The sequence below is a fragment of the Rhineura floridana genome, chromosome 21 (genome assembly GCF_030035675.1).
Source record: "Rhineura floridana isolate rRhiFlo1 chromosome 21, rRhiFlo1.hap2, whole genome shotgun sequence".
Taxonomy (NCBI): Eukaryota; Metazoa; Chordata; class Lepidosauria; order Squamata; family Rhineuridae; genus Rhineura; species Rhineura floridana.
This window is the reverse complement of record NC_084500.1, coordinates 17,353,795-17,375,896: the sequence shown is the minus strand read 5'-3', so window position 1 is coordinate 17,375,896 and position 22,102 is coordinate 17,353,795. Positions and strand designations below refer to the sequence as shown.

Below are 22,102 nucleotides of genomic sequence, written 5' to 3'. Positions count from 1 at the left end.
CAATTCTACTTTTTCTGACTTATTCATCACGCTCCATTTGAGGAGGACAGTGATAGTCTGCTTCCGTTGCCCGCTTGCTGCAGCTGTGCTTTTTTCTTACGTAAAGCTTACTTGAGCAGCACAAGGCCCATGTTTTTTTTCCTGGACCATGCTGGATAGGCACCAGCTTAGCAAAGGGTAGTCATAAAACTCCTTGTCCCTCTGTGCCTACAAGCTAGGTTGGATGAGGGGTGGGTGGGGGGAATGTTAACGTTTCCCTTCCAGACTTCTGCTTAATTAAAAAAAACCTTGCCATTTGCTAGACGAAAGGATATCTGAATGTCACACCTTTTTTAAATGTATTGCGTGCACGTTTTTTTTATAACAAACCGTAAAACTTGGCAGGATGTTGCGGCTTGATAGAGGTAATTAGTCTCTGTGAAATTTATGTGCAGATGAGCCATGCAATCAACAAAAAAAGAGGCTTCACAGGGCCAAGCTGAAATACAGTATATCATCAGCGGTTAACAAGGTTACGTTTACCCATTCTTTGCACTCTACAAGTTATGTTTTTGTAGCAGGAACAGCGAGCCTAAGGCTTTGTTTATTAGGCATCTCTCCCTCCCCAGATCCTGACCTTCTTGCAGACCCTTCCCGTAGCCTGTCAGGGAGAAAGCCAAGATAGTTGTGGAGCACGGACCCCCTGCGATGTTTCTCATTGTGAGCCTGGGTGTGGGTGGAGATTACTGGAAACCTCCTCCCCGTTTCTTGCCATCACTGCATTGACTCAGCCACATCACCCACAGAGTTTGATTATAACTTCGTTGGCTGCTTGTACATCCACCCATGTGGATGCCGCCAAATGCAATTGCCGTGTCCTCCCAGCCATAGCCCTTGTGGTGCCCAGAAATGTTCCTCTTTATAAGATTGATGATGGCTGATCTAGGTATGTTTGGGCAACTTGGCTAGTAAGTTTATTTATTTGTTTGTTTCATTTTTAAACCGCCCATAGCGAGTGGCTCTCTGGGCGGTGTACAAAAAGATTAAAATACAGAATATCACAATAAAATCAACCTACCAACAGTAAACATAAATAGAAAAAAAAAAAGTTTGGGCTCAGCTTTCAGGCCAGGTCTCAAAAGCAAAGAGCACACTGTTGAAAATTAGTTTCATCTTCACATCTTGGGGAGCTGCTGCAGCATCAATTTCTCTTACTTCTTCAGGAAGTGTAATTAATTCTGAAAGCGCAAAATGTTTCTGTTTTAAGCCTGAGCTCTTTAGACAGGTCTGTTTACATTGCATTCAAAGGACTTGTGGTGTCGCCCAAAAGCTTCAGGTGTGGAAAAGTTGATAAGGAGATAAAACAGGAGTGAGAGGAGTGAGTTTAAAAGGGAGTTGGAAGTTGACAAATAACAACTCATCCGTCCCTTGGTGCTAAACCTTTTTTTTGTTTTACGCGCAGTAGAATAGAATTTTTGTCATTACTGTTATTTGCCGTCTGTACAAACAGCTGTCAGTCATATTTTGGGCAACTTCAAATAGTGTTTTGTGGATTGAATCTTCTAGAGATCTACCTGTGGGAAAACATGGAGTTGAGTTTTCATCATGGACTTTTTGGGGATGAACCCATCACAGATGGAATGATCCATACCACTTAACCGAACCCTTACTGAAAAAACTAGTATGGACGTTCTGGGTTTTGCATACGTAGGAGTTGTTCCAAAGCCTCCTGTGGAGGTAAATGAAAGCATGTTTCCTTGTCTGTGTGTAATGCCAGGGCTCTTCTGATGCTCTTGAAGTTGTTATGACAGCAAATTGGAGGAGGATATGCAGAGGTAAACACTGTCCACATGCAAGCAGGAGGATGGTGAGAAGTGTGGCTGAGAGAAGAGGCTTTGCCCCCTGCCCAGTTTGGTGCCCTGGCATGCTACGCTGTTGACTGGAGTCTTCGTTGATTGGCAGTAATAAATGGTCCTCTTCCTAAACCCCCAGAAGTTTCAGTTGCAAGGAACTGAAAGGAAAGCCTGTCACAGGTCAACCCCAGCGTCATTGTTACCTGCCCACTTGTATATTGTCCATTTACAAAGTTTTGTTCCACAGGCCTTGATTTGTATCAGCTGTTCTCAGGCAGGGTCCACGGACACTTGGAAATCTGATCCATCGCTTCCTCTCATCCAAATGCAGGGAGCTTGAAGCATCACTTAGCGTGGCTCAAGCCCAGCACATTTCTGCACTGGGTAGGAGAAAAGAAAAAATGATGCTCATTCATCTGCAAACATGCCCCAGTGAATTGGTGAGCCATTAACGTATGCGCATCGCTTGACAGCCAAAGAGCACCCCGCTGAAGGGGGCCATAATTGCTTTATGATTTCCATGAGGTTGCTCCTTGCATCTTGAGTTAGGTTGGGGGCTGTAGTTCATCACATCATCCAAGCAGAGCCCATCGCTCTCTCTGAAGTGCAGGCCGCTGAAGGAAGCGAAAAGCAGGGTGGGGAAAATGCAGGGACTCTGGTGGCATTATTATTGAGACTCCAGGTTAGTGGTTGATCAAGTGTGTTGCTGTTCAGTCCCTGCCATCTCCTCACTGTTGTTATTGACTTTATATCCTGCCCTTTTTTCCCATAGGAGCCCTGGGTGGCAGATATATCAATATCATCAAAAGCACTCTCTAAAAATAGTTAAAGCAATCACATTTTCAGCCAGTGATTTCAGGGTTTCCAGGAAGAGTACCTTTCAGCCATCAAATGCATTCCACAAATGGGGGACTGCCACTGAGAAGGCCCTGTCACGGGTCAACCCCAACCAGACAGCCCCCCCATCAAGGCTTCGCCTGCCCGTCGTAAGGTCCATTGGTCGTAAAACGTTTCGATATAGCCCAAAGCCTCATAAGATCACTGAAGGCCCAAATATATGTCCCAAATGAGAGAAAAAAACCCATCCAGATTACAAATGAAAAAAGCACATGATAGTCAAAATAAAAACCAAAATGAATTTAAAGCAGCATCCCAGAGCCAACTGCAGCAGATGTCACCTGGCCTCCAAATGCCCATAGGGAAGGGCCCCCATTGAGCTTCCCAGCGGGAGAGGGAGTTCCACAAATTGGGTGTTGCAACCAAGAATGCCCTACCCTTCCCTGAGTGCCAAAGCCGCTGTGGTTTGGCCAGTGGCAGTGGGACGCAGAGCAAAAGTCCCATGGCGATTGACAAATGGTGACGGGGGCAGGACTGTGAAAATCCACCTAGTCATGGACCGGTACATTGGCGGTGGATACAGATTCAGACAGATCCATTGTTAAAGACTATATTTTGGAAGATAATCTTACTTGGTCACAAGCGATCGCCAAGAAGAAGAATAGGCATACTCAGCTTTCCTAAATGGATAGGGTTGTGTCCAACTAAGTTTTACTCAGAGTAGACCCATTTAAGTTAGTGGTTCCGAGTTAGCCGTGTCCATTATTTTCACTCCGAGGAGGAGGAGCATTGGATGCCACCCTCTCCACGTTTTGGACTGGCATAATTCAGATGCCTGGTAGCGGTAAGTGGAAGTGCCCACTCTTCCCAGTCTCTCCGGGCTACTTTCTAGGACAAGCAGTGTTCGTGTGCAGTGTCTGGACGGGCCCCAGAATTCCCTGCAGGCCACAGAGGATGATGGGACGCGTCCTAGATCTTGTGCTGGCTTTAATTTAGGTCACCCACCCAACCAGGCCTGCTGGGCCTCATTGCTCTGCATGAACAGAGTGGGCCCTAAATTCACTCCTTGTGATGCGCAGGGCGGGGTTTATATAGCAAAGGGCCATCGCTCCGTGGCAGTGCATCTGCCTTGCTTGCAGAAGGTCTCAAGGTCAAATCCTGGCATCTCCAGGGAGAGTCCCCTGCCTGAAAGCCCTGGAGAGCTGCTGCCACTCTGTGGAGACAATACTGAGCTAGATGGACCTCTGGGTCTGATTCAGGATAAGGCAGGTTCCTGCGTTCCTATAGAAAGGCTATGATATTTGGAAGGCCACAGAATCTAGGCATCGATTTCAACCAGCGCTCCTTATCTTTGCCCCTGGATAAACGTTTCCAGCCAGCTGTTCTTTTGTTCATGGGCAGCCCTAGACAGTAACCTTTGCCACCGACGATCTCCTTTTGGGAATGCCTACAATTATGGCAGATACTCAGTGGAAGCATCGTTGACGAGCCGGCACGTTTGCCCCCGCCTGCTTCAGAGCAAAGGGACAGGCAGCACTTGCTGCTGTCCCTTGCTAAGGAAGGGCACCATATATATGTATATATATATTGACCTGCCATCTACACATTGGCTTTCTGGGAACATTTAGCCATATTTCCTGCATTGAGCAGGGGGTTGATGGCCTTGTAGGCCCCTTCCAACTCCATCTACTATTCTATGGTTTGACCAATTATTTGTCCAGCGTGCCAACTCTTACCATGGGAAGCTGCCTTATCCTAGGTGAGTCTGCTAATCCATCCCCAGTGCTGTCTGTTCAGGCCGGCAGCAGTTCTCCTGGGTCTCTGGCAGAGAAGGTTTTATCTCATCACCTGCACCCTTACTCTTTTTCTAACTGTAGCCGACGCTCTGCCTGCACCACCTGTGTCCCACCTGCTGTACTGCGGTCATATCCAGTCTTCACCTGCACCGCCTCCCCCCCTTCCCTTGCAAGCCCATGATGCGTCACGGCAACACGTGGAAGTATGGGCAGCAGCCTGTTCTGGGTGAATGTTTCCCATAACTGGCAGAGTTTATACATTGGTCCTGAACATCAGTCATCTCGGCACGTCAGCCGGAGCAACCACAGCCGCAGTCATTTTTTGGCGGGCACGTTAAGAGTCTTGAAACCGTCCACGGCTGGCAGCCAGCTTGGGTGGAAAAACCAACATCGTCCATCACTTTTTATCCCCATCAAAGCAGGCCAGAAGTGCCTGAGTGCTGCTGCTTTTGAGAACACTGGGGTCTATACCTTCTTTATCGAGGCTGCATTCCCTGTTGCATGTGGAAATATTTTATGAACGGTGCTCTATAAATAATAGTCAATACCCTCAGGAGTTCATAGGAATGGTTTCTTCCCCATGAGCAGAAATTGGGAGAGACAAATGCTGTCAGCTGAGCTGTGTGTAGCCTGTGATGTATTATTTTTTTTAATTGCTCTGGTAGCTGAATTCTACAACTGTATGCCCTGCCTTCCTCGCAGGGGTCAAAGGTAGGGCTGCCTTCTGTGAAGGCTGTGTTTTCTGTTTGAGCTGGAAATCCTTCCTATCCCCATGGGAACGAGTACAGCTCACTTCCAGAACACTTCCTGCTTCCTGTGCAGACTTGCCAGTGCAGAAGGTGTTGCGCACAGTGGGATGACGTCCGTCCGACTGCGGAAGAACCGGTACCGTGTCTGGTCTCTGCTGACTCCTGGGCTGTGGCGCTGCCTTGGTGCTTGGACTGAAGGGCCCTCTTCCTCGCCGGCCCTAGTTTTATTTCCCTGAGTCGTTTGGGCTGCTGGGAGGGGTGTGAAGTCCAACTCCATGTCCGTTGGTAGTTGTAGGCCTGGCTTGCTGCCTTCCTGACCACTGGACTGTAGCGTTAGCGCTGTGTGCCTGGGGGTGGGGGGAGGCATGTGGCGTTGCCCATCTGTGTCCTTGTGTGGGACAGGGTTAAAAGAAGTACTCATGGTGTTCCTGCCATCGCTCTGTGTTGATTGGTGCCTTCCATGCACGGTTACCATCAGTCGCATAGGGGCAAATCCAGAAGTGCAGGGTCCCTTCACGTTGGTCATAGTCGTGCCCCCTCCCCTTTTTTGCTGCGGGGTTGAGAATGACATCCTTGTTAATGCCTTCTCCCACAATAGACATCCCTAGGAGCCATAAGCACAAAAAGGGAGAGTGTCAGCTACTGAGAAGACTCTTCTCATGCTTCCTTGACCTTTCTGAGAAGACTCTTCTCACTGGCTGACTCACCTCTTTTTACTCTGATTGGCTCCAGTCGGCAGGAAAGCATGTTAGAAGATTCTTCTCAGTGGCTAAGATACTCCCTTTTCATGCTGGTTGGCTCCTTGGGACCCGGCTTCCAAAAAAGTAAAGGGTCTAAGACCCCCCGAGACCCTGGACGACTACACCCCTGGTTAATACGGAGGTGTTGGTGAAGATCGTTGTGACTGGTACGCGGCAGCATAGTTTCCTACACCCTGTGGGACTGGATCTTGGCCCCCTTTCTCCCCTCCCTAAAGTGGTTATGTTTTTGATGTCGCTGCTGTTGGGGCCGAGGATCCCTACCCACATTACGCTGAGATAGGTGTCTGTGCCTGGATTGCTGTCCCCTACTGAGATGCATCTGCGCTTCCTAAAGGAGTGTCAAGCCGGGACTTCCTTAGAAAGAGACTCCAGGGTTTAATATTCTCTTACAGGCGCGGCCGTAACTAGAATTATCCAGAGCGCTTGTACAAACACCTTGTCATCTTCTTTTTAAAGCCTTTGGTTTAGGTTATGCGCAGTTATCAGGGCCTGTTCTTTTCCCAACTTTTATTATATCTTCATGAATCTGATAATAACTCATGAATCATCATGAATGATATTGATCCAAATTGAAACAATGTAATGTAAAACTAATTGTTTTTTTTATTGTTTTTCGTGGGGGAGGTTTATTTTCAGCTCATTGTATGCCTGTCTACTGCACCTGCAAATGTGTGTCTGTTTTATATACTGTAGGTACTTGTTTATAGCAACCTCCCCATAAATCATCCATCGTGGCAAAATGGGTGGGAAAATCTGCCCTGTTACAGGATTAAGAATGATAGTCCTGGCTATTCTGTCGTGGTCCCAGGTGTAGCAGTGGGTCTGACCCGTAGCGGAGAGGGAATGTCTGTGTTTTGCACGCAGAGCTCCCAGGTTCAGTCCCCAGCAGCTGCAGTTAAGAAAGGATCAGGTCCTGGTCCCGGGAAAGACCTGCGCCCCTGGAGAGCGGCTGTCAGTCCGATGAGGCTGAGGTCGCCAACCTTTTAAGGTCCATGGGCTCACTTGGAGTTTGGAGCGAGTGCCGTGGGCACCACCCCCTGTGGGCTCTTCCCTCCCCCAGATCTGCCCTCCCCGCCAAGAGACAGAAAGGCAGAAAGCCATGGACGCGTGCACACTCAACTTTTCCAAGGGATTTTGGCAAAAGTCAGATCCGATAGAATTAATATGAGCTTTGGAAAGTGTATAGAGCTGAAAGAAGGTGTAGAGTGTCACTCTTCCAACTTCCTCCATCAGTTCTATGTGCTTTACAAGGACGGAAAAAGTAGCCACCCTCACCGTTTAGTGGCCCAAGGGGACAGTGAGTGGGTGGGCTCAGAGACTTTGTGGGCCTCAAGAGAAGGCCTCAAGGGTGCCTCTGTGCCCATGAGCACCACTTTGGCAACCCCTGGCCTAGGCTGAGAGGTAGCGTAGCAACCTACCTGGGACTGCTGCTCCCTGTTTACTAATCCGAAACTTGCATTTGAGAGAAGTAGCGCCAGTGCTGTTGCCCTTTCCAGCTCATGACTGAGATGTGATTTGAGGCCTGGTTGGAATCTGCTGCTTTACGTGCCGTGTCCCCGCAGCGATTCTTGTTCGGAGCCCGGCTGCTGTGTTTGGGGCAGCAAGAGAGGTTGCTGTTGGTCTCCAGAAGGCTGTGGACCAATTTACAGTTGGATCTTTGTCCTTGGAGCAACCCACTCCCTCCCTTCCACAGTCTGGATTTCAGGCAAGTCAGGAGAGGTCACGCCTGTCGGGATGGAGCTCAGCTCTGTTGCCCTATCGGGTTTCTTCTTGGCCACGAGAGCCTTCCGTGCCCAGAGCTTGCTCAGGCAGCCAGTATCCCAAAGCTTCCAAGGCGCTTGAATTAAATGTGTTGCCCGTTGGACTGCGCCACGGTGTAGATTCCTCTGAGTTTGTTCCAGGTCTTGGCAGCCCCAGCAGAAGATGCCTTTGCTGACCTTGAGCTTTCTAAGAGGCAGGATCCGTTCTGGTTTCCTTGGCTGCTTGTTGTGCCTCCAGCTTCTCCAGAAGAAGACGGCTAGCTCTGCATGCCCAGGTTGCTACAGGTCCAGCCCAATGTCTGAAAACAGATGTGCGTGTGTTTGCTCCAGTCTGTCGCCTTGGCTTTGCTCTTCGTGGTCAAGTTCTCTAGAAGTATTTCAGATAATTTCCCTTTAATCTAGCGGTAAGAGCGGGGGGGAAATATTTCCAGGAGGAAGTCTCCTGGAAGACACGCCAAAGAAATCCGTTGCTTCCTAGAGAAGGCTGATGTGTCCTGCGCTGCCAGCAAGAGAAGCTGCCGTGTGTGTGCGCTGTTTGTGGATTTGGTGGGGTGTCTTCAGCGGGTGTCAAGCACCATGCTGTCTGCCTGGGAAACGCTGCCACAGAGAGTTGCAGAGTAGTGGAACGCCAGCAGTTCTGGGCTTGTGCCCAACGGATTTGTGACTGTGAAGGGTTTGGGGGTTTTCAACCAATTGGTAGGCAAGCGCCACCGCGAGTACCTAGAGAGGGGCCCCTACCCCCATGAGACCCACTGGTGGCGAAGTGGTTAGGGTGTCGGGCTAGGGCCTGAGCCAAATCCCCGCTCAGCCATGAAGCTCACTGGGTGACCTTGGGCCAGTCGCTGCCTCTCAGCCTAACCTACCTCCTGGGGTTGTTTTGAGGATAAACTGGAGAGGGAGGACAACCACATATGCCACCTTGAGCTCCCTGGAAGATAGAAATGCAATATAATAAATAAAGGGGTTTCCTGCCCCCATACGGCAGCCTCTTGTCTGCTCAGGACAGGTCCCGCCTCTGCCCTCTCCCTCAGACGCACACCACATTGAAGGAGACTCCTTGTGCCACAGCCGTAAAAATGTTAGAGCAAGAGCAATAGAAACCAAAAGGATTTCCCCAGCGGTTAAGGAAAGAGGGTCTTGTTCAACTTTCCCCAACCTGGTGCCCATCTTGGATGACAGTGCCCATCAACCCCAGCCAGAACGGACCGTGGCCAGCGCTGATGGGTGACGTCTTCCAAAACATCTGGTGGGCACCAGGTTGGGCAAGTCTGGCCTTGATCCTCCTTCACCTCGGGTGCTGGCCAGACAGATCCTTCCTCCAGGAGCGGCACAGGCGCATCATAGACCGTGTCGTTTCGGTTGATGGTGCGGACCGCAGATGAGGGTTGGGAATCCCTCGGTAAAGCACCTCACTTACTGCATATCTCATGGGTAGTTTCTAGGGGGCACAAGGGTAGATGGGCACCTTGCATGCAGGATTGAGGGGCAGGAACAGTCTGTTACCTTCATTGCAGAATTCTAATGAAAAAGGACAATTATTCGAAAAGTGCCCGAGTTGCACAAATAGGGGCACAAACAACTCCATTCTGACATCACACTGACCCATGATTTGTGCCAACAATAGTTTGGGACCCAAGCAGATAATGTGAGTTCCCAGATATCAAACAGGCAAATGCTTCAGGGCTCCCTTGGTCTGCTTTCATTTCCTGTCCTCTCATCTGCTTCAGTCTCCGTTGTGCAGTAGCCAACTCAGCCGTAGTTTGTATATCTCATGGTTTCCGATTCCAGTTTGGCAGTTCAGATACTGGGCCGAAGCTTAAGCCTGAGCTTTCTTAGCCATGGTTTGGTGTGATGTCTGGGTTGAGCACTTATATATATGTCTGTGTTAGTGCTTAGAGGATGATTTTTATTTGAAAGCCTATTAAGATTAGAATTCGTTTGGAGAGTGGCCACAGCTCAGTGATGGGACGCTTGCTTTGTATGCAGAAGGACCCAGGTCCAAACTCTAGGTAAGACTACGATAAGACTCTGCCTGAAACCACGGAGAGCTGTTGTCAGCCAGTGAAGAGAAAACTGAGCTGAGATAGACCAATGGTCTGACTTGGCATAAACCAGTTTTTTGTTTTCTTATTTAATGAGACATTTCTCTGCTTCTCTTTCAGGAGTTGCCCAATTCTGTCTTTCTAGTAATGGAGGTACGTATTCCTTCTTCCAATTTCTCCTTGACTGGATTTGAATAGACCAAGTCTATCATTTTGAAATACCGTAGAGATGAACTGTACCCTTCCTTGATTAGCTGCAGAGTCAAACGACGAGGAAATGTTTGCTAATTCCCATCCTGCCCTGCCCTCAAATCAGCATCTGCAAGTCCACAGAGTGTGCAATTGGAGTGGCCACACATTGGCCCCATTCACACATCGCATTAACCCATAGTTTAAATAAAAAAATAAAATGACATGTAAGAACACACCGTGTTAATTGTAACTTTGTTTCTCCCCCCAAATCAAATATTAATCTACATCCCCATGAGCACAGACAGAACCTCTCAACTCTAGCCAAGTTTGCAATGCACATTAAATCACAGTTAAAATAAACTGCTACTTCCTCCTGCTGAAATTCCTGGTGCTTTGCTCTTCTCCTGCTTCACTAGGGGGTCCTGCTTGTTGATACGTGTGAACCCAGGCTCATGGTTTGTTTCTCCAAACAAACCACAAGCAGAAGGTCTGTTCTTGGCTTACCCCTCAAGATTGCTTCAGGAGGAACAAACCACAAGCACTGGTTTGAATGTAACAACCAGCCAGACCATGGTCTGTTCCCTCCATGGTGTGGCAGGCAAGGGGGAGGAGTGAAGCACCTACAGTTTCAGTAGCAGGCATCAGCACACTGCTTGCCCACATTAAACCATGGTTATTTTAATTACGGTTTAGTGTGACATGCAAACCAGGCTAGAGTTGAGAACGGGGATATAGATTAATATTTGATTTTGAAAAATAACAAAGTTACAATTAATAAACATGGTGTATTCTTCCATGTCTCTCTCCCCCAGCTGTGCCATGCTTTAAAGAAACTGGCGGAGGTGGGAGTGATGATGGTGGAGAAAATATTTAAGAGGCTTAACAGGACAGAAAATAACATCAGATAGTCATATTACAGTTTCTTTTTTAAAAACAACATATGGTAATTGTCAAGCTTGGTAGTTGCTCAGTGCTTGGAGAGGCTGGTAATATGAACAGAGTTGTCACCAGTGACACCCTGTTGGGCCACCCGGGGGTGGGGTGGGGACAATGACAGAGCTTGAAACAGACCTACTCTAAAATGAAAAAGTTCACCAGTGACGGCAGTAAGCTTTCAAATGCCAAAGCAAAATGACACCAGGATTTTTCCAGACCTCGCCACTGGGTGGAAAGTCACCACTGAGAACTGGGTGTTGTGCAAAGCATTCCTGTCTCCTTTGCTAAACCCTGGAATAAACCAGTGGCCTCCTTGTTTCCTGTGCTTTCTTTTTCTTCAATGAGTAGCAATGTGTTTTATTAAAAAAAGGTCTCCTAATCCTGTCTTCCATGTGGGTCTGTCCGTTTGTGGCATGGTAGCATCCATTACTTTCTTCTACCCCACGGAACAATTAATATTGCTAAACATTGCCTTGCTGAATGTTGTAGTGAACTAAAGTGTTTAATTTCAGATAAGCTATTAAATATACTAAGGTTCCATAAATTTTGCAGCAGCTTCATTCAAAATACCTGTGATTCTTGAGCAAAGTGTCTCTGTTAACTTACCATAATGAATTAAATGTGAATAATAGAAGATGTGTTTGGATCCATTTGGGTGGCAAAGATATATTGCACACACCCCGAGGCTTCTTTAGACTATTAAACGCTTGGGCCTGGTACAGACGTAACACTTCCCAATCTCCTAAGCATAGATAAGCAGACATATATGCCCCCTCTCCCGCATTGTTTGGAAATGTCCTCCTTTTAATTTTCGGAACACAGCCAAGGTGCTGCTTGGTGTTTGCACTAGTGTGTTTCACTAACCGTGGGTTTGGAAACACTGGTGGTTTGAACTAACCATAGTTAATGAAAAACTGCCGCTCCAAATGTCACAGTGCACCTTGGTTAGCTCAGAAAATTGAGAGGCATATCTGCATTGGAAGGGAAAGGATCACCGGAGCCAGAGGAATGCTCCTGATTTAGTTGGTTATGCCATGTTATGTCTACTTGTTGGCCTTTTGAACAAGCAGATGAAGAGTTCAGACACCAGCAAATCTGATACGAGCCCTTTTGCTTTCTCTCCCTTGGACAGTATTGCAATGGTGGCGACCTGGCAGATTACTTACAAGGTAATGGATTGCTTGTGGTACTTTGTTCACAGCTCAGAGGTTGCAGAGTGTTGTTGCGATGCCCCGTGGCTGTTCCTTTTCCTGCATAGTTTATGACTGCCTGGAGGGAGTGTGTTTTCTGGCTGTGGATATTAATACTCTTTTGTTTCCAGAGTTGTCAGTAAATTAAAATACAAGCTAAAATTGGCGTCCCCTTCCTGTCAGTCATGTATTCTCCAAATAGATTTTTTAAGGGAATTACACCATGGGTGGGAGGGGCAAAACGTTACAGCTCTGTTGTAGAATTGAGTCTGCAAGACAGCAGATCTTTGTTCCAGTTCTCTGGGATCTGATGCCAAACGTTTCCTTCGGAGGAAAGACCTCAAGGCTTTGTGAGAAGAGGCAGCGAGATGCAGAGGAAAAGATTTCTCTTCCCTAGATTATAGGGCAGAGGAGAAATGCCTCGTTGACTTGCGTCCGGCATAATGGGCCGAAAGGTTGACTGGCAATGTGAAATGGCTAATTTGGGGATTTGAGCTCTGCCTCACAGCTGTTGAAGGAAAAGTCAGAATGAGGTTCTTGAGCCTTGCAAAGCCCAGTTCATTTCTTGTCCCGGCATGGTGTGCTTTTTCACAGCCCTATCTTGGTTTGGTTTCTTTTTCCGTTGGTCAAGCTGAAGTGTGACGGAATGTTGGGAACAGGATTCTATACACGGACAGCACAGAAGAGCCAAAACTCGCATGCTTTTTCCCGTTTCGGTGTGGACCCAATGGCGGCATCTCCAGGCAGGACTGGGAACGTCCCCCTGCCTGAATGAGCCGCTGCCAGTCAGTGTAGACAACGCTGAGCAAGATGGACCAGTGGGTCAAACTATCTATACGGCAGCTTCCTATATAAAAACAATTCAGAACCATGAGGACTGGGATCTTGTTCGGGGAAGCAGCATAGCTCAGCGGCAGAACATCTGCCTTGGAAGCAGAAGGTCCCAGATTCAGTCCCCAATGGCATCTGCAGGGAGGGGCTGGGAAAGCACCCCTGCCTGAAACTCTGGAGAGCTGCTGCCAGTCAGTGTGGGCAGTACTGAGCCGGGTGGGCCAAAGGTCTGACTCTGTATAAGGCAGCTTCCTAAGTGTTCAGCATTGTCTGCATCATCTGAATTTTAGGCAACCCTGAAGGCCGATGGAAGCATTACCCATGCACGGAGTGTTTGTCTGGTAGCTAAACTCAAGGAGGATAAATTGTCTCAACAGCTACCTGTCATGGCGGGTGCCTGGAACCTCCCGGTTCAGATTCTGGCCCGTGGCTTAGCGTGAACAAGCTAGGAGAGAAGGCCGTGGCTGCCTTGCTCCTCCAGTGGCCACTCTGCTAGGCTGCACCAGCCGAAGCCATCGTTTGGCTTGACGTGTCATCCGAACCCAGGCTCATTGTTCCGCGCTCTCCAGACGAGCCACAAGCTTTGAGGCTGGTCGTTTGGGTTGCGCCTCATGGCTGGTCTAGGAGAGACCACGAGCCCTCCTTGCAACGACACCCTCCGCCAAGCCAGGCCTTAGCTCAGAGCAGCAACAGAACCAGCCAGCGGAGGAGCAAAGCAGCCATGACCTCTAGGAACATAGGAAGGTGCCTCATACCGAGTCAGGCCAGTGGTACATCTAGCTCAGTATTGTCTGCACTGACTGGCAGCGGCTCTCCAGGGTGTCAGATGAGGCCTCTCTGTGCCTCCGAGTCTTATGTTGCTGGGGAGCAACAGCAGGAGGAGGGCTCTTGCCCTTCCCAGAGGCTGCTGGGAGCCTCAGAACTGCGTAGGCCTTCAGACTCTCAAGTTCACAGCCAGTGCAGAGCAGCTTCTGCAAACGGATGATCTGCACGGCGGGTAGAAAGTGAACCCTGCACATGTGTTGGGTCTCCATGCTCAGACTGTGCATCCTAGTTTGTGGCTGCTACCAGCACAGCACCTCTGTGCACAATTGGGGCAACACATGTTGTAAGGAACTTTTAAAAATCAAGGCCTACCCCATGAAGGTTTTTCCCAGGGAAGCCCCCACACAAAGGCCGCAACTTAATCCTTTTGTGTGCACGCCCTTCCCAAATTGTAAGCCTTTGTGGGTTAAAATATATAATAATATATTATTTTATTTATTTATTATTTCATTTATATCCCGCCCTTCCTCCCAGCAGGAGCCCAGGGCGGCATAATAATCTAGCCCAGGGGTTCCTAAACCGTGGTTCGCAAGCTTCATTCATGTGGTTTGCAGCATGTCTGTGAAGGACTGCAGGGGCAGCAGCTGTGACCGGTGGTGGGCACAGCCCATTAAATCACGGGGATTTTTAATTGAGTTTTTATTGCTTCTTTTATTACTTACATCACATATTATTCCTCTTGCATTCTATGTTGTATTCTGTAGCGTTCAGATTTTAATGCAACATAAGAAATGGAAGAAGCAATAAAAATACAATTAAAAAATCCTGTAGCATCTTGCACCGCACATTATAATTGCTACGAAAGGCAGAGAAAGCATTCAGTGGTCCGTCAAGGCTCTCAATGATTTTCAAGTGGTCCATTGGGGGGGGGGAGTTTGGGATTCGATGCGTTTTGAAGCCCTGGTTGAATCCAGTGGGACATCCTGCAGAGCGTCACTGAGACTCAGAAGTCCCCATGATGTTAAAATGCTTTCCCCCCGCTCCCTTAGCAAAAGGAACGCTCAGCGAGGACACCATCCGTGTGTTCCTGCAGCAGATCGCGGCTGCCATGCGCATCCTGCACAGCAAAGGGATCATCCACCGGGACCTCAAGCCGCAAAACATCCTGCTGTCGTACGCCAGCCGCAGGAAGTCGAGCGTCAGCGGCGTACGCGTCAAGATAGGCAAGTCGGCTCTTGGCGCTGCCTCGGGGTAGGTGGGTGAGTCGGGACGTTGGCGATACGGGCAGCTCAACACCAAAAGGCTTGCGTTGGAAAACCACTGTGAGCTGAGGAGCTGCTGCCCATTTGATCGTCTCCTGCCTGTCCGGTAAATTTTTACGGAAGGGAAAGTGAGCCTGGCAAATGCCCAGCTTGGGGCCAGCTTTGCATGATCTGTTTTTCTAACATCTCATCCACACTGCACGTTCATTTTATTTATAAATGTATTTGTATACTGCTCTTTCAAAGCGGTTTACAAATAAAAATAAATTAAAACTGTACAGTAAAAGCCATAAAAATACAGTAAAAACAAAGGTCACCTACTGCTAAAAGCATCTTCTTAGTTGTTTGCATGAGCCTGGTGGAACAGAAGGGCTTTCATTAGACGCTTAAAGGTTAAAACAGAAGGCACCTGCTGAATCTCTGCTGACCAGAGAACCGACACTGAAGGGTCGATTTGATGTCGATGTTAAATGAGCCTCACCAACCTGGGGGATGACCAACGCCACTCCTGTGATCGAGCTGGGGTATAAAGGTTCAGGCGGTCCCTAATTTCAAGCACATGGCTTTCCTGGCAGCTGTAGTTTAAGGTCGCATTGAACTGTAGCTCTGTGAGGGGTAGACTACAATTGAAGCCATGTGCTGTAAATGTATGGCATGGATGTGACCTGAGTCTTGATTGTTCTGGGTGCGCCCCCCAAAAAACTTAAGAAACCAACACACGTGTTGTGTGACAGGTGTGCTCATTGGGGAGATGTGATTGGCTGCAGCCCCCTTGCAAGCGTCTGATTATTGGCTGGCCTGGCTTTGCCTCTGTGCTGCGTGTGAAACTCCCACACTCCCCTGCTTCATTTCTGTTTCCAATGCAGACGTGAACAAGGCATCCATTAAATCATCCATTTATCTTTGCAGCTGCTGACTGGGGAACCATTCCTACGGGCTCCAAGCTGCTTACGTTGCAGCCAGGGTGCGGGTGGGTGGGAATGGCGAAAGGAACAGTTGATTCGGGAGCCCCTGTGTGGGTGGCGTTCTTACTAGCATTGGCATCTGTGTCCCGTAGGATGCCAGCAAGCTGGACTGTAAGAAAGCCTCAATCTCTCTCTTGCTTTCTTTCTAAATTGGTAGCTGGGAGATGAGTGGCTTGATGTGACGTGTGTTTCATTTTGAACAGCTGACTTTGGGTTCGCTCGCTACCTCCAGAGCAACATGATGGCAGCCACCCTCTGTGGTTCTCCAATGTACATGGTGAGCAAGAATTCGTAAAGCTTTCAGCACTGTTGCTGTGCTTTAATTTGAGAATATAGCCTATCTATCCATCTATTAATTAATCATTCAGTTAATTGATTGATATCCCGCCCTTCCTCCCAGCAGGAGTCCAGGGCAGTTATCGTATGTCTGTATATCACTTTTTGTCCCAAAGTCTCTAAGTGGCCTATGTTAAAACATATCAACAAATCATATCGTTACAAATCACGGAACACAATTTAAAATCTCTGTGGAATGTCAAGAATTTAGCAGATTCGTGTCAGTTTAGTGTGAATGACTTTGATCTTTACAACAACCCTGTAAGGTAGGTCAGGATTGTTATCCCCGTATTGCAGATGGGGGCAGGGCCGAGGCTGTGGCTAGACTAAGGGGGCAGGAATTAACTTGCTTCCCTCCTCCAAAGAAAATTTGGGTTTTTTTTTTATTTCAAGGTGTTTTGAGCAGGAAAGACCTCTTGCCAGAAGGTTTGTGACTGCATCAGTAGTAGATCAGCCCTGATGGCGAGGACTCTTGTTTCAAGTGGGAAACTGGAGCTCTCCCAGCCGACAGATTCAGTGTTTGGCACAGTGTCTGTTCATCTCAGGGGAAACATGGCCTTGGAAGAGGAATGTGCTTCCCACCCCCACCCGGCAGCCAGCCCAGCAGAGGAACTCTTAGCAGAGGCCCCGCTCAGACTCTGGTGCAAACTGAGCCAGCCGTTACCCTGGGAAAGAAGCTGTGGCAAAGCCACCCCTGAGATGCCTCTCCTGGTTGTGCCTGGCACATCGTAAAATTGCCACTTGCCTTTGCTTGGTGTAGCTCTGGGTGGCCTGTTCATACAGCCACACACCTGCTTCTTGTAGAACGCATGCACAGAGGAGGAAAGGATAGTTTTGAGTGGCTTAACCACATGGGAGCAATTCACTTAGGAGCAAGGCGGAGGGGGGTGAACTAGCTCTCCAGAGTGTGTTGTAAAACTCCCATGGCGACTTAAGAAGTCTGTGCTGTGTGACTGATCTAAAACTGGACTAGGCTGCGATTTGGTCACCATTCCACCCGCCGCACACAGTTGGCTATTTCATGAGTGCCGCCCTCTTGCCTGTCTCACCATAAACTCCACTGTCCGTCCTTGGCCTCTTTCAGGCTCCTGAAGTGATCATGTCGCAGCACTATGACGCTAAGGCTGACCTGTGGAGTATAGGAACGGTGATCTATCAATGTCTGGTTGGAAAGCCGCCTTTTCAGGTAAGGGCAGCTTAACCGTGCTGGTTGTCCCAGTCCCATGATGGGGAGAGAACACGAGTGTTTTAGGGGTTATCTCCTCCTCCACTTCAGCATGCCTCAAAGTGTTGAGGGTGTTGGGTGGGTACAGAGATCCTCTGTGTGCCTGCTCTGGATCACGCAGAGGCAATGTCGTCTCCTTGCAAATTGTGGTTTGAAAATGGGGGACTAAATCTGGAGGCACAAACTCCTTCTTCCCCCCCACCCCCCAAGGGATTTCTGCTTTCTCTTCCTGGCGTTAACTGGTTTTTCTGCGTCTGTGTGTGCCCCAATGCAGACCATGGTTATAAAGTAGCTCACCATGGTTCCCTTCTAAAACAGACGGAAATTGTGGTTTTGCGCACCGTGGTTATAGGAACCTAGGAAGCTGTCTTACACTGAGTCAGACTATTGGTCCGTCCAGCCTCAGTTTTGTCTTCTCTGACTGGCAGGGGCTGTCCAGAGTTTCATACAGGATTCTCTCCCAGTCCGATGTGGAGGTGCTAAGGGTTGAACCAGGGGCCTGCATGCAAGCCAGATGCTTTAAGACCCATCTCAGGCCCTTTCCCTATGTAGGAAGCTGCCTTATACCGCATCAGATCAGTGGTCTGTCTAGCTCAGCATTACCTACACTGGCTGGCAGTGGCTCTCTAGGATTTCAGACAGGAGTCCTTTTTCCCAGCATATGCAGATGCTCTACCACTGAGCTATGGCCCCTCCCAGGGGTTTGCTTCCTTAACCATGGCTTGCCTTTGGGCATGCCTAACATACATGTGATTCTCACAGCGCCCTGTGGGTTTGGAGGGCAAGAGACGCTGGGAGGGTTACCTGCCTCTGTTTGGGCCCATGTTTTACACTGGAGATGGTGAGGGAGAACAGAGAAGATTTCTTTCTGCCAGCCTGAGTGGACTAGGCCAGCTAATCTTTAAGAAGATCCCCCCAGATAAAGACTTGTGGCAGGACTTTGCTTTGGAGTTTGGGGCAGGAGACCAAGTGGACTGGCTTAAAGACTTTTCCCAGAGCAGAGAGTGGCAAGAACATGACTACAGCCTGCCATGTGCTGAGGAAACTAATCTGTTCCTGGAGAGGAGTCCCAACCCCCTGCGGTAACGCCAGGAAGAAGACTCGCCCCAGGGAAGGAGGGTGGCAAGTTGACAGGGTTGGTTCCCACTATACAAGCTGTGGCTTGACTGGGTGTCTCTCCCTCTCTCTCCCTCTCCCTCAGCAGACCACATCCAAAAGTAGTCACCCTTCCACTGGCCCCTTTTTACAAATGGGCTGTTCCCCCTTTTTGGAGGGGTCAGCTCCACTCTGGAGCTTCAGATCAGAGCTTCCAAGTGGAGCCAGTCCCAGCAGGGATTATTTATTACTATTATTTATTTATTTATTTATTTATTGCATTTATATCCCACCTTTCCTCCAAGGCGCTCCAGGTGGCGCATACGGTTCTCCTCCCTCTCCATTTTATCCTCACAGGAACCCCATAAGGCCGAATTTAAACAGTACCGAATGTAAGCTGCGTACCCGCCGCTTTCCCTATCCGGCCGCTGACATCTTACGGTGTCTGGCGAGTGCCAGGTGGGCGTGAGCATCCAAAAACAGCCATGTTGGCCAAATTGGCCAGTTTGGTGGGTTTAATTTGGCCCATAGGCTGAAGGTTCCCCACCTGGCTAGGAGCTTTCTGTTTGTGGAGGCCACTCTGAACAGAATTCTGGACAAGATGGGCCCTGGTCTGATCCAGCAGCCAGGCTCTTTAGATGTTCTTTGTTCTCACATTTGTGTATGTTGGTGGGGGCTTTTGTTTGTCCGTTTGCAAATATAATTTTTGGCGCATTCCTCACCTCTCCCTCTTTTACAGGCTAATAGCCCTCAAGATCTGAGAATGTTCTATGAAAAGAACAGGAATCTGATCCCTAGGTGTGTATACTTCTGTGGAGGGTGCCTGGTATCTGGGGGAATCTTAAGGCCTTGAATACCTTTGCCTCTTTGAAAGGGTGGCAGAGCCTCAGTGTGTTTGTCTCTTCAGTAGGACTCTGTGATTTATTTCAGTGTCCCCAGGGAAACATCCCCTTACTTGGCCGACCTGCTTTTGGGTTTGCTCCAAAGAAACCAGAAAGATAGGATGGACTTTGGTGAGTAAAGATCGAAAGACTCATTCCCTCTGCCAGTCAGCACTTCTTATGCTTTTCTGTGTGAATTGATGTGTGTGAAGATGATTAGTTTGATGGTTTTTGTGGGCTTCTTATTCTTTCTTCAAGGAGCTCAAGGTGGTGTACACACTGTCCTCCTCATTTAATCCCCACCACAACCCTGTGAGGTAGGTTAGGAGGCAGTGACTGGCGCAAGGTCACCCGCTGAGCTTCGTGGATGAGTGGGGATTTGAACCCTGGCCTCCCAGGTCCTAGTCTGACACCCCAACCGCTGCACCACTACTGGCTCTCGCAGCCTTAGTTGGCGTGTTGGTCCATCAGAGCAAAAGGAGCTGTGCTTTTTACAGGACTCGCTTGAAATTCTGGAATTGCAAGCTCTTGAACCACACAGAACTCTTCTTCAGATGTAGCTGTTCAAAGCAAAAATAAACCTGCTAAAGAAGAAGTGACAGTAAAGTTAAGGAATTGGGGCCCGAAGGTGGGCTTCTGCCATCATTTCCTCTGTTGTTGTTGTCCAGAGTTCTTTTAAGGGAATGGGAAAGGGAGAGGGAAAGAGCAAAACCAAGGAGCGATCCAAACCTCCCTCACCCCAGGGAGGGGGAGAGGTTCGGCTGAGCCAAGGCGGCCCTCCACTCAGCAGTCTCGGCTGAGCTGGCCTCCTGCCCAGCCCCACCAAGCATGGGCGAGAGAGAGCGCTGAAGCCGGGGCCAGTGGACCGAAGCAGCCTGTTCTCTGCGAGAGGGGAGGGGCAGGGCCAAGCTGGCCCGGGGTCTAAGTCCTCTGGCTGGCCTCGGGGCCGTTGTGCGATGGCATCGGGCACGATCCGGATGTAGCAAGCTGCCTTGCACAGAGTCAGACCCAAGGGTCCACCTTGGTCAGTGTTGTCAGTGGCGGCAGCTGTCCAGGGTTTCAGGCAGAGAGGTCCGTCCCCCCCACTCTACCAGGAATGCACGGACCCGATTGTTGTGCCAGCCTGGAGCTGGCATAGGGATCAGGCCCAATCCTACTCTTCCTAACCTTCAGCCCAACCCTACCCCACAGGGTTGTTCCAAGGATGAAACGGGGAGGGAGGAAGCCATATATGCCACCTCGAGCCCCTTGGAGGAGAAAATGGGGGATCTAAACATAATCAGAGATATAAAGAAAAATCACCTAGCAAGATGGATGTTTAATTTCTGGGATGGCGTTCTTAAAGTGGGTATTATTTAAATGCAGATTGATTCCTTGATGGCTTTTCATTTCATCTCCCATCTTTCAGCATGTAGCTATGAGAAAAGGCAGGGGAGCGGGAAGCATAATACTCCAGGCTGGCCAGCTTGCTCCTTCCTGCTTGCCTTTTGGAACACTGCCCAGAGGCAGTCGGTGGAGCACTTCCGGTTAGGGATGCTTAGGTGGTAAACAGCGCAATCTGCTTGTGTAATCCTGGATTTCTTAGAAGGAAGGTTATGTCCAAAGTGAAAAAACAAAAACAGGGACAGAGTTGTGTTTTAAAAGCACGAACAAGCATTTTTGCAACCTGTGAGAGGCATTCAGCATGTTAACCATTTAAAAAAACACACCCGCACAGAGCCAGAGAGGAACGACTGAAAATAGCTTGCCAGACTATTTATAGCCTTCCGCGACTTGGCCTCTGTGATTGTTGTCTGGGAAGGTTTCTGACGGAAGCCTCATTCTGCCAGCTCAGGTTCTGATCAGTTGCTGACCAGCTGATGATGCCTGACAGCTGTTTGTGGAGTGTGAGGGACCGTGTGCGTAGATGCAGCCGCGGAAAAGATGGCTTTTCCTGGTTGCCCTGCTGCCTGCTGGGAGCATAACTTTTACTTTCCCTTTGCTGATGGTACTTGGAGCCAGCGGTTGGTGTAGTGGTTAGACAGTCAGACCTCAAATCCCCGCTCAGCCATGAAGCTCACCTGGGGTGACCCTAGGGCCAGTCACCGTCTCTCAGCCTAACCTCCCTTACAGGGTTGTCGTGAGGATAAGATGTGGGGAGGGAGAACCATGTAGGCCTCCTAGAGCTCCTTGGAGAAAAGGTGGGATAGAAATGTAATCAAATATATTTAAATAACATCAGGAGGATGCCAGGACAGAGAAGAGTGACCTCTAGGGTTCTGGACAACTGACCATCCAGCCTCTTCTTAAATACCTCTAGTGAAGATCTCATCACCTTCCGAACAGGCAGATATGTTTGCACGGATTGTTTTTAAGGAACTCAGCCTCTTCCTCCCCCCAATGCTCCAAGTCCGACATTCTCTGTCCGATAGTAGCGCACTGGCTTGTAACCCCTTTAGTCCACAGAGCGAAATACAACCCACCTCCTTTCGATGTAGGCAGTGAGAGAGAACGGGACTTAGAGATGATAGATGGTGTCCATCCTCTTCTGCTGACTTTTTGCAGACGCTTCCAAAGCATCGTCTAGCGAGCAGCGTTTTTTTCAGCAGGGTTCTGAGGCACTCTGGCGTTCCTCGTGAGCTTCCCTAGGTTTCCTTGGCGAGAAGAT

The 22,102-nt window shown here is 49.0% G+C and overlaps 1 protein-coding gene across 2 annotated transcripts in view; it reads left to right on the top strand.

Annotated features, from left to right (window-relative positions):
• ULK2 (unc-51 like autophagy activating kinase 2) overlaps window positions 1–22,102 on the top strand; it is a 71,631-nt gene that overhangs the window by 15,381 nt on the left and 34,148 nt on the right. For both annotated transcript variants that reach the window (XM_061604679.1, XM_061604678.1), the window contains exons 4-10: window positions 9,898–9,930; window positions 12,038–12,074; window positions 14,741–14,914; window positions 16,122–16,195; window positions 17,339–17,440; window positions 19,314–19,372; window positions 19,505–19,587. In XM_061604679.1, coding sequence (XP_061460663.1) covers window positions 9,898–9,930; window positions 12,038–12,074; window positions 14,741–14,914; window positions 16,122–16,195; window positions 17,339–17,440; window positions 19,314–19,372; window positions 19,505–19,587 — 562 coding nt within the window. The remainder of the gene's footprint in view (window positions 1–9,897; window positions 9,931–12,037; window positions 12,075–14,740; window positions 14,915–16,121; window positions 16,196–17,338; window positions 17,441–19,313; window positions 19,373–19,504; window positions 19,588–22,102) is intronic.